This window comes from Pongo abelii, chromosome 16 (assembly GCF_028885655.2).
Source record: "Pongo abelii isolate AG06213 chromosome 16, NHGRI_mPonAbe1-v2.0_pri, whole genome shotgun sequence".
NCBI classification, from domain to species: Eukaryota; Metazoa; Chordata; class Mammalia; order Primates; family Hominidae; genus Pongo; species Pongo abelii.
This window is the reverse complement of record NC_072001.2, coordinates 92,702,688-92,714,755: the sequence shown is the minus strand read 5'-3', so window position 1 is coordinate 92,714,755 and position 12,068 is coordinate 92,702,688. Positions and strand designations below refer to the sequence as shown.

Genomic DNA, 12,068 nt, shown 5'->3' with positions numbered 1-12,068 from the left:
ATGCTGTTTTGCATGATTTATATCATGGTCTTGAGGGAACTGAACCACCAAAGGCCCCCTCCTCCTGCACTCCCCCTTTGATTCTAGCAGCAGAAAGCAACATTGCTAACCAGGGCAGTTAACAGGCCAAATCCTTGTCTTTTGGGAATAGGATTTGGAAGGGGAAGGGGAATCCTAGAGCCTGCAGGCTGATTATAACTACAGTCAGTACTGTGTCCCAACGAATGTATAGAACATGGGGATAAACCCGCTGTGGGGAACTAGCTCTAAACAGGCCTATCACTCGTGCTGCTCAGAACACCTTCCTGTTCAGATTCTTAGACTGCAGATGAGCAGTATGTTGTGGCAAACCCATGACTGTCAACATTTTCAGGACGACCGAGGAATTTTAGTAGGATTTTGAGGGGGCTTCTGTTCACATGCACACAAGTTCTAATGTGGAGTTTCTCTGGGAAGGGCACACGCGACGCTGCAGGCACGAAGTCACCTACTCCACACTTGGCACTCCCCAGGGCTCCTCTAGAATCGAGCTGCCTGGCAACCCTGGTGAATTCAGACAGTCTCCCACAGGAAAGGGTCCTAGACCTTCAACAAACATTACCTCTGGGGTCTTTGCTCTGAGAGGAAGGTGTTTTCCCCTGGAACAGCAGCGGAGACTGGGTCAGAGCCTGGAGGGCACTGGTAGAGAGGCAGCTCCGCACGGCACAGCTGGGAGGTGGGGTGGAGCCTAAAGATATCCCACATGGTTAGAGCAGCATCCCCAGACCCCCAACCGAAGCCCAGGCCTCCCAAGAAGCAACTCCCAAGTGCCTCCTTGTCAAGAACTCTGACCAAAAGAAACCACGAGGCAAGTGGGTTTCAAAAACAAACTCACCGGAAACAAACACCTCATCATCTCCCGTGGAGGGGAGCTGCCATGCACTCCAACTTGGAGACACCTCTTTACTCTTACTAACTTCTGAATCTTCTCTCAGGTCACAGACCCTTTTGGCTCCACGGTCAGCTTCTTCCTTGGCCAACAGGACTCTCTTCCTGGAACTCAACCCAAACTGTCCCCAGGAGGAGGCCTCCTCTGCCTTAGGCATGCTGTTCCTGGGAGGCGACTGGTCTGGGAGCTGGCACACTCCCTCGAGCTCAAAATCCTCCAAGATGGGCATCCTGTGGATGCTGAGTTCAAGGCCGTGGTCCTTGCCCTCTGACTCAAGCAGTGACAGGCTCCCAGGAAGGTCTGCACCGACCTCGCCCCTCCCAGAAGAGGAGCCGGCGCTGCAGCCCACTGCCCTCTTCCTCCTGGGCCAGTCTTTAATTATGTCTGGAGTTGTCTTCCCACTGTGCTTGGGGGATGGTGTCCAAGGAACCCCATCTGTTTGAAATGGAGAGGGGGTACTAGAAGGGCCGTGGGTGGGGGTACAGGCCTGGCAGATGTAGGTTTGCCCCCCGCTCTTGCCAGGCGTGCTGTGGGAGAGGCGGGGGCAGGGGGGTGACACATAGGTGGGTTCAGGTTTGCTTAAGGACCTGCTGGCCCTGGGCATGCTGAGAGCAGGGAGGAAGCTCTCCTCTCCCAAAGAGCTCTCCTCCTTGCTGAGAGACTCAGCCTCTAACGAAGAGCTGGGGTCTATCTTTTTAATTCGAAGTTTGGGAAGGCCAGAAGCTTGCATCTCCAGCTCAACCTCGTAGGTCTGTGGGCTGGCAGAGTCTGTGGAATGCCAAGCTGATGCTGGCAGGTTGTCTAGTTGTGCCGAAGCCTGGCACTGTCTCCCGTCTGTGGTACAGTGCACGTCACAGGAAGGCATCAGAGGAGATCCAGGCCCACAGGAAGGAGGAGATGGGGGAATTCCAGGGTGAGACAGAGAAGACTTCTCCTCAGCATCTGCTGTCCTTAGCCCCTCACCCTCTTCCACTGATAAGACGTTACTTTTCAAGTTACCAATGCCATGGTGTTCAGCTTCACTAAGGAGAGTGAGATGCTTTGTGTCACTTGTAATGAGCAAAGGAGAGGATGCATGCCAATCACTCCTGAGACCAGGGCCTGGGTAGCCCCGTCTTTCAGAAGGAGACTGAGGAGAGAGGCTCAGTCCCTTCTGGTCATCTCTAGAGTCTGTGGGGGCAGCTGGGCTGTCAGCTGTGCCAACCCCAGGAGTAGCGGAGGCATCAGGCTGACACTCCAGGATGCTCCTTCTGGGATCAGAGGTCTTTCTACACCGTTTCCCAACTTTAGAAGGGGGCGGAGGAGGGACAGTGTCCGATGTAGCTCTCTCTGAGAGTTTAGGGGGAGTTGAGGGAACAGGGCAGGAGAGAGATGCAGCTACACTGGGTGACATCTGGGGCTCTTTCCAATCCAGTTCTCCTGGGGAAGGAGACTCTATTTTAGATTTCCTAAATGGACTCTTCTTGGAGACATCACGTAAAGGAGAGGTAAATAGTTTCTTTGGCGTAACAGGTGGGGAAGAAGTCACAGTTGAATTCCCTGGTCTTTTTGGGGTTTTGATAGCTTTATCCTTTAGTTTCTGGGCTGGTTCCTCTGCCCGAGCAGCTCTGAGGACATGGGGCTGTTGGTGTGTTTGATTCTGAGGCATGCCCATGAAGGCTGCTGCTCTCGGAGGTGTTCTGAGAGGGTCTCTGATGGGAGTGAGACACTCTCTCCTGGGCTGGGCAGTCGATGAAGTTGGGGGGGCTGGACAGGAGGGGCTTTCTGGACTGGAATTCACTGAATGTGGCCAAGTACAATTTGGCAAAAACCCAGGCGGCTGAGTACCTTGCCTCTTAGGAGTTCTTGGTGTCTTCGTTTCAAGAAAGGTACCTTCTCCTGCCTGGGTACATCGTTTTTGAGGAGTGATTTTGGAATCCAATGGTGTGTCATGGCCGGGTGAGGAGGAGTCTTTTAAGGACTCCTTAAAAGTTGCCTGCTTTGTAGGGGTCATTTTTGCAGGGGACTTCTGCAGCCTTTCTGGAGTATACAACGGAGTTTGTGGTGTATGAGAGATCCTTCTTGGTGTAGTTTTAGAAAATCTCAGAGATTTCTGGTGACTCTTCTTGGGAGTCTGAAAAGAGAAATGCTTACTTCAGTCCTTGAATATTATAACTCATGATCTCTGAAGTGTTTTAGTAATCTCTAAGACCAAATGGGAGATTTATAGTCAGCCAAAGGAATGATCTAAAGATGGAAATCTCAAATAGTGACCCGTTTCCCTCTCCAAAACATGACTCAGATTTTACTTGTCCACTTTTTCTAGGACCAAACACTATCCAAGTTTAGTTTGTCCTAAGAACAAATAATTTTAATAATCTACATATTGCTAAACCATGCTTTTTGCCTCTAATGGAATTGTTCTACCACTGCAGCTACTCTCTAGCTCTTCCTTCTTTTCAGATGAGGCAGCTATTTCTGATCTTTGCCTAAAGCAGCCTCCAGGAGCCACTTCATCTGCTGCTCACCCTCATTCAACATGTGCTTACTGATCACCTGCTATGTGCCAGGCACTGTGTGTTGGGGGCATGGAATACACAGATATATAAGGTGCAGCAGCAAAGATAATGTCTCAGAAAAGACACTCCCCAATAAAAAATTTCCCTGCCTTCTTGCAAAAATATGTAGTGAAAAGCTCCAACAGGTAAGGAAATCAATGCTTATCTTTCCTACAACCTTTCTTCATCCTGTCAGGGGACTCTCAGTCTAGTTGGCATTTCCTGTTCAGTGGGGCATACACAGGTGAAAATACAATGTGACTGGCGCAGTGACAGGGACATGCAAGGGGCATCACAGAACACAAAGAAGGGCTGCCTAACCCGGCCTGGATCAGGTCTTCAAGCATGGGTGCTGGCAGGGGAAAGCAAACACAGGAAAAGTGGGTGGGGTGGTGGGGGCCTGTAGGCATAGAAAACAATACCAGCAAAGGCCTGGAAGTGAAAAGCAGCAGCTGTGCAGGATGGCACCCAGCCTGATGTTGCTGGGAAGGTGGAGCGGGGAGGGGTGAGGCCAGAGGGAACAGACCACGGAAGACCCTGCCTGCCTGGGGGAGGAGACTGATCTTGGTTGTGTAGATCTATGGTTTTCAAACCCTTCTCCAGAGCTCTGTGTCTTTCCCAACCTCCAGGCAATTTATTGAGTTTCCAAACAAAGGTGATTATTTTTGAACCCAAGAGTTCCACTTAGGAAAACTTAAAACCTTGCTTTAGCGGACGGGGAGTCTATAGAGCTTTAAGCAAAGTGAACATTTTAAGCAAACTGAGAGGAGTGTTTCAGAAAGATCACTCTGACCTCTGGGTGGAGGATTTCCCTTTGAGAGGGAAGAGCCTGTTGAAGTGCTCCAAGTAGACCTGAACTAGGGTAGGAATTGCAGTAGGGAAGAAGAGGGGGTGGGTACAAGAGTCAGTCTGTAGGCCGGGCACAGTGGCTCATGCCTGTAATCTCAGCACTTTGGGAGGCCGAGGCAGGTGGATCACTTGAGGTCAGGAGTTCGAGACCAGCCTGGCCAACATCTCTACTAAAAGCACAAAAATTAGTTGGGCGTTGTGGTGGGCGCCTGTAATCCCAGCTACTTAGGAGGCTGAGGCAGGAGAATCGCTTGAACTGGGAGGCAGAGGTTGCAGTGAGCTGAGATCATGTCACTGCACTCCAGCCTGTGCAAAAGAGTGAGACTCTGTCTCAAAAAAAAAAAAAAAAAGAGTCATGGACAGGACTCGACTGATTGGCTATGCCTGGGGAGAGGGAAAAGGATGACTCCCAGGTTTCTAATGTTGGTGACTGGATGGAGTGGGCAATCAAATGGAAAAGATGAGTGTCACACACTCCAGAAAGATATCTGTACAGTATATAATATAAACGGTAGACAAAGGCAAGAGAACAGATGAGATCCTCTCTATCTCCTCCTCCACCGCCCCCACCGTGGCTTCAGTCAAACCTGCTGCTTGAAGTTCCCACATGTCTAATAATCATTCATGCGGCTCCACCCAATCACCTCCAATCTCTAGTATTATCTAGAGATCACCCGCTTTCTCTTCCCTAATGGACTCTGAGTTCCTTGGCCATGTCTCTGTTCCAGGAGATTATATTATTTCAAACGCTACAGAAACATTATACCTGGTAAGCTGCAGCTACCTCCGAATCCAAAGTGTTTCTTGAACGCTTTTTCATTCGAGCTGAACCCTTTTCTGAGGGGCTGATCATCTCAGACATTGCCCCAAAAAGAAGACTCTTGGGAGACCGAATACTTTGGACTGGAGAATTTTCTCTTTGGTCTGCAAGTCAAAAACAGCAACAACATTTAATTCTTTCTCAATTCCTGTTCTTCCAGTACTATTAAAACAGGCAACCAGGCGCGGTGGCTCGCGCCTGTAATCCCAGCACTTTGGGAGGCCGAGGCAGGTGGATGGCCTGAGGTCAGGAGTTCGAGACCAGCCTGGCCAACATAGCGAAACCCCATCTCTACTAAAAATACAAAAAATTAGCTGGGCGTGGTGGCAGGGGCCTGTAATCCCACCTACTCAGGAGGCTGAGGCAGGAGAATTGCTTGAACCCAGAAGGTGGAGGTTGCTGAGACGAGATCGCGCCATTGCACTCCAGCCTGGGCAACAAGAGTGAAACTCCATCTCAAAAACAAACAAGGCTGGGCGCAGTGGCTCACGCCTGTAATCCCAGCACTTTGGGAGGCTGAGGCGGGCAGATCACTAGGTCAGGAGATCGAGACCATCCTGGCTAACACAGTGAAACTCTGTCTCTACTAAAAATACAAAAAATATAGCTGGGTGTGGTGGCAGGCGCCTGTAGTCCCAGCTACTCAGGAGGCTGAGGCAGGAGAATGGCATGAACCCGGGAGGCAGAGCTTGCAGTGAGCCAAGATCGTGCCACTGCACTCCAGCCTGGGCGACAGAGTGAGACTCCATCTCAAAAAACAAACAAACAAAACATAAGAAAAACCCAGCCAGTTCATAAAAGAAAGAAGGCAACAATTTTTGAGAGCAACTCAAGGGAAAATCCCACCTATTTATGTCAGCAACTGCAGTAACTGCTGCCTTTTTGAATTTTAATAAGACTGCATATTAACCCCAGCTCCTATGTTAGAAAATGTAGACAACTGAACTAATTTAATTTGTAAATATAAAAACACGTATCTGGCTGGGTGTGGTGGCTCACACTTGTAATCCCAGCACTTTGGGAGGCCGAGGCAGATGGATCACTTGAGCCTAGCAGTTCACGACCAGCCTGGGCAACATGGTGAAACCCAGTCTTTACTAAAAACACAAAAAATTAGCTGGGCGTGGTAGTGCACGCCTGTAGTCTCAGCTCCCTGGGAGGCTAAGGTGGGAGGATCACCTGAGCCTGGGAGGTTGAGGCTACAGTGAGCTGTGTTTGTGCCACTGCACTCCAGCCTTGTCTCAAAAAAAGATAAAATAAGAAACACAAATCTATTAGTAAGCTAACCATGGACAGAAGAATGAAGAACGTAAACACAGGTATCACCTTCCACCTAAGATACTGATGTGTAGGATCTGTCCATATGGGAAATTATGGGTAGCTTCCTCTTGAATGAATGAGCTACCTATAATGACAGCATGGATGACCAGTTGTAGGAGTCCCAGCGATGACTGATTACAAAGTTATGGACTGTGCATCTAGCCATCACCCTGAACCTCAACTAGACATGCCTATTCTACTTCTCCAATGCCAAGAAAGAAAATGCCAAATTTCATGCTTCTTTTCCCAAAAACACTTCCACCAAGTCAGCACGGACTTGTGAAGGCAGAGGGGCCCATATGTTACCTGACTTATCTTGCTGGAAAGAGCGGACTCTTTGCACACTTCGAGACTTTGGCTGAGACACAGAATAGAAGGAGGCAGAATGTGTCCTGCTAAATGACAACTGCTTGATTCGAGGACTTCGTCTCAAACTTATTTCTGGAAAATCAGAACCACAGTAAGTAACCAAAGACAACTACAAGCTTGACATTTTCTCATGTTGTCCAAAAACGGGAAAAATTTACATAGTACTGCATATAAGATGGAAATTCAACAAGCTATTAGCTTTAAGAGACTTCTGAAGTGTCTCTTAAAAAACTAAGAGGGGTTTGATACATGGTCCCAACAAGGTATTAAAAAAACACTGACCCACTAGACTATTACCTTCAGAAGTCTTATTTACTGTCACCTTAAGAATGGTGTAACCAGCCTGACCAACATGGTGAAACCCTTTCTCTACTAAAAATACAAAAATTAGCCAGGTATGGTGGTGGGTGCCTATAACCCCAGCTACTTGGGAGGCTGTGGCAGAAGAATCACTTGAATCTGGGAGGTGGAGGTTGCAGTGAGCGGAGATCATGCCACTGCACTCCAGCCTGGGCGACAGAGCAAGAGTCTGTCTCACCAAAAAAAAAAAAAAAGAATGGTGTAGGGCGAAAACAAGTATTTATGTTAGGTTTCGTATGTAATATGTTACATGGATTTATATAGAAATAATAGCAGTAAGAGCATATGCTAAAATGTTAGAGTATTTCTGAGTTGTGGAATTACCAAGTGCTTTAAAATTTTTGGCTTCTTTATATTTCCTGTTTTTTCCACAATAAATGTGATTTACTTGAGCAACTTAGAAGTTAGTTTTTTAAAACCCCTCCTTCATCATGTATACTTTTATTATTTTATTTTTTAGAGACATGGTCTTGCTCTGTCGCTAGGCTGGAGTACAGAGGCACGATCATAGCTCACTGCAGCCTTGAACTCCGGGGCTCAAGAGATCCTCTCATCTCAGCCTCCCGAGTAGCTGGGACCACAGGAGTATGCCAACATGACCAGCTGATTTTTAAAAATTTTTTATAGACACAGCATCTCACTGTGTTGCCTAAGATGGTCTCAAACACCTGGCCAGTGATCCTCCCCACTTGGCTTCCCAAAGTGCTGGGATTACAGGTGTGAACCACCACACCTGCTGCTCACCCTCATTCAACATATGCTTACTGATCACCTGCTATGTGCCAGGCACTGTGTGTTGGGGGCAGGGAATACAAAGATACATAAGGTGCAGCAGCAAAGATAATGTCTCAGAAAAGACACTCCCCAATAAAAAATTTCCCTGCCTTCTTGCAAAAATATGTAGTGAAAAGCTCCAACAAAGTTATATATACTTTTAAAATAAGTCATAGCACTTTGTATAACACAGTTTAGCCCTCATCCTGAATTTCATATCTGTTGTGCAAAAATATTTCTTTTCCAGAATTCTCTCAGTACCTTCTATGTAAAAGAACATTCACTTATAAATATTTACTGAGCTGCATTGTGGACTCAAAGCCATCACAATTTCTGTAAAATATCTTAGGATATGCCAAGTAACAATACATGCAGAAAGGTTTTCACAGAAGCTGGGTAGACTGCATTAAAAACAAAAAGAGATAACACTCACCATCTCCTTTTTCAGGGGACTCTTCAACAACACCAATATCAGGACCAGGATCAGAGGACCTCGAGGAACCACATGCACAAGGATTATTCCATACCACTTGTAATTAACACTTATGAAGAAGACAGGCAGCTTCTCACTTAACAAGATCACAAAGATCACAGGGTCTGATAACACCAGTGCTGGTAAAGGGCTCTCATACGTGATTATTGTCAAGAGGGAGGCTGGCCACAGTGTCTCACACCTGTAATCCTAGCACCTTAGGAGGCTGAGGTGGGCGGATCACTTGAGGTCAGGAGTTCGAGACCAGCCTGGCCAACATGGTGAAACCCCGTCTTTACTAAAAATACAAAAATTAGCTGGGCGTGGTGGCATGTGCCTGTAGTCCCAGCTACTTGGGAGGCTGAGGCATGAGAATCGCTTGAACCCGGGAGGCAGAGGTTGCAGTGAGCCAGGGTCGTGCCACTGCACTCCAGCCTGGCGACAGAGCTAGATTCTGTTTCAAAAAAAAAAAAAAAAAAAGATAGCTGGGTGCAGTGGCACACACCTGTAGTCCCAGTTACTCTGGAGGCTGAGGTAGGAGAATCACTTGAACCCGGGAGGCAGAGGTTGCAGTGAGCTGGGATTGTGCCACTGCACTCCAGCCTGAGTGACAGAGTGAGATTCTGACTCAAAAAAAGAGTGAGATGGTTAGAATGTGGTTTTGTTTTGCTTTTGTTTTTTTTTTTTGGAAAGCAATTTTACAACATCAGAATTATAAACCCCATTAATGTATTAAAAAATTATACCAAACTATCAGACTATCACAGTAATGAGCAGCAACATTCAAGTTTCTGTTTAAGAGCCTTAATTTCTGCCAGTGTGTCAAGGACTTTATAAAAAATTTAATTAAAAATATATATGCCTCTGACCCACCAATTTCACCTTTTGCAATTTAACCTATAAACTTCAGAAGTGTGTAAAATCCATCTACAAATAATGTCAAGATGGGTTTCTGACAAAAATGAAGTAGATGTGCTTCTATTACCCTTGAAATCAAGCTAAAAACCCATGACATTATCTATACAATGAGCAGGGGACAATTCTGAAAGGCAGAGAGAAGAAGTCAGCCTGGCTGGGGACTTCGGGACCTGAGGAGGGCAGTGAGCTCCCTGGGTTTTCTGTTTGCTGCCTACACCCCTAGACTGGGTGCCAGAAAAGCTGACAACCCAGGTATACCAGGAGCAAACTACAGATGCCCCAAGGAAGGAGAGCTCTCAAGCCAAAGAACTAGGAAAGGGTCAGCCAAGCAAGACAGAAAACTTTCAGACAATAACAGCCCTACTCCAACCAATTGCTGCAGAAAAAACAGCAACCCCACCCACACCTCTGTCAGCAAAGGCGGAGTTGGGATCCCAGACTTCCACCTTCCCTATGTTCACAGATGAATGGATTTAAAAACTGTGGAGTATCTATTCCATGGAATACTTCTCAGCAATAAAACAGGATGAACTATTGCATGCAACAACATGGATAAATCTCAAAATAATTGAGGCCAGACAAGTGTACATTTTATACGGTTCTCCTGCTCCCACGGAGAGCTTAGAGAATGCTCTTTGGTTTTAAGCAACATAGTTAAGATTTAAGTCATGAAGGTCAAGAGAAGCCAAGTAGTGGCCCACAAGGCCGCTTTGAGGTGGTGTGAGTGTATGAAGAAGCCTGGATGGGGATGTCACTTACCTGCCCTTGATTTGTCTGTGCAGCAGCCTTTTGGAGATCTGCTTATGCACTGGAGTCTCGGCCACACTCTTAGTCAGCAGTTTGTGATAACCTAAAATGTAAACACAGCTTAAATCATAAATTTCATTTAACCTCATCAAGAAGCAGCAGTAAGGCCAAGGGAGCAGTTTGAACTTCTGTATGGCTTATTACCTAGCTGGAGAGGATCTTAATGGTCTTTGGACTAAGTTCTGTGGTTACAGGACTCAACATGATAGAAGTTTGTCAGCACTATTAGAAATTAAAAAATGACATAAGACAATATAAATATAGGCTGGGCACAATGACTCATGCCTGTAATCCCAGAACTTTGGGAGGCCAGTGAAGGCGGATCACTTCAGGTCAGGAGTTCAAGACCAGCCTGGCCAATGTGGTGAAAGCCTATCTCTACTAAACATACAAAAATTAACTGGGCGAGGTGGTGCGTGCCTGTAAGCCCAGCTACTTGGGCGGCTGAGGCAGGAGAATCACTTGAACCCAGGAGGCAGAGGTTGCAGTGTGCCAAGATCATGCCACTGCACTCCAGCCTGGGCAACAGAGGGAGACGCCATCTCAAAAAAAAAAAAAAAAAAAAAAAAAAAAAAGAAAGAAAGAAAAAGAAAAAAAGACAATATAAATATAAAATTTTATCTAATAAGCAATCCTGAAAAAATGAAAACTGCTCACTTGTTAAGACTAACACCTAGTTGGTGGTTCTAGTATTTATGATTAAATGAAATATGTGAAAATGCTGATATGCCACATAAATGTTAATTATTAAGATAAACCTAGGTGGCACAAAATTTCTCAGTAGAGTAGGCAGCCAAGCTACTTATGAGAGGACTGATTTAAAGTGAGCTTAAAATGACTAGTAAAGAGGAGTGATGCCAGTAAGAATGGTGAGGTAAGGACCTCTGAACACTCTCCTCCATAAACGAACAGAGATCACTGGAAAAAATGGTCAAAAATCAACTTTTCCAGAACTCTGAACATTAACTAAAGGTTTGCAACAATCTAGGGAGTATTTGTTCAAGAAAAAGGAAGCTTTAACTTGTCTTAGTCCCCACCCCTTCCCCCTAGCCCTAGGGTAGCTTTAAAAATCAACTGCCCACAATCCCAGTGAAAACCAACAGCCCAAAAGCCTCTGGACAGGGCAGAATGGGGCTGGAGCTCCTCCAAAACTCCGTTCTCAGATAACTGTCATCCATTAACCTGTCTGGCAGTTCCCTGGAGAATCCTACTCAAATCAAGTCTTGTCTTGATTTGACCTGACTCAGAACTCATACAGTGTATACCACCTTTTTCCCTGACAGCATTTACTGAAAACAATCAGCAGCAATTGTTAAATGTCACAGCTGCCTGAGGTGGCGGTAACATTTGGTGCAATAACAAGCTGGCCAAAAGTTTAACTGGGAAAATTGGGGGAATGAGACATCACAGGGGACTTTGCAAACCTCTGACGACATTCTTGGGCATCCAAAAGTCCACACACATATGTAGCACTGTGCCTGTGCCAAGGATAGACTTGAGAAGCCTGTGAGCTGCCACTTATGGCTAACCTTGAGGCTCTGGCAAAACAGAAAGTGAAGTGGAATTCTAAACTGCCTGGCTGAGTGTTGAAGGCATGACCCAACACACACAGAGACCCTCAGTAGGGGCTGTGAAACTTATGGGTTCCAGGCATTTAAGGAAATCTCTGTCCAATCATTAGCTGACCACAAAGACAACTGAGCAGAGGCTTTAGTGGCCACACATGACAAAGAATACAAAATTTAAACAAATAGTTCAGAAAAGTCACTAAACAAAAACAATAACAAATCCTGGCAGGGGTGGGGTGGGTCTGATTGTTACAGCTGCCTCATTATATTGTTTAAAATATCCAAGCTGGGTGCAGTGACTCATGCCTGTAATCCCAGCACTTTGGGAGGCTGAGGCAGGTGGATT

The 12,068-nt window shown here is 46.4% G+C and overlaps 1 protein-coding gene across 3 annotated transcripts in view; it reads right to left on the bottom strand.

Moving 5' to 3' along the window:
- Positions 1-12,068, bottom strand: part of TICRR (TOPBP1 interacting checkpoint and replication regulator) — a 52,741-nt gene that overhangs the window by 1,351 nt on the left and 39,322 nt on the right. For all 3 annotated transcript variants that reach the window (XM_024232629.3, XM_024232631.2, XM_024232630.2), the window contains exons 16-21: positions 10,107-10,197; positions 8,391-8,449; positions 6,761-6,895; positions 5,081-5,238; positions 875-3,041; positions 602-727 (exon numbers count right to left, since the gene is read on the bottom strand). In XM_024232629.3, coding sequence (XP_024088397.2) covers positions 602-727; positions 875-3,041; positions 5,081-5,238; positions 6,761-6,895; positions 8,391-8,449; positions 10,107-10,197 — 2,736 coding nt within the window. The remainder of the gene's footprint in view (positions 1-601; positions 728-874; positions 3,042-5,080; positions 5,239-6,760; positions 6,896-8,390; positions 8,450-10,106; positions 10,198-12,068) is intronic.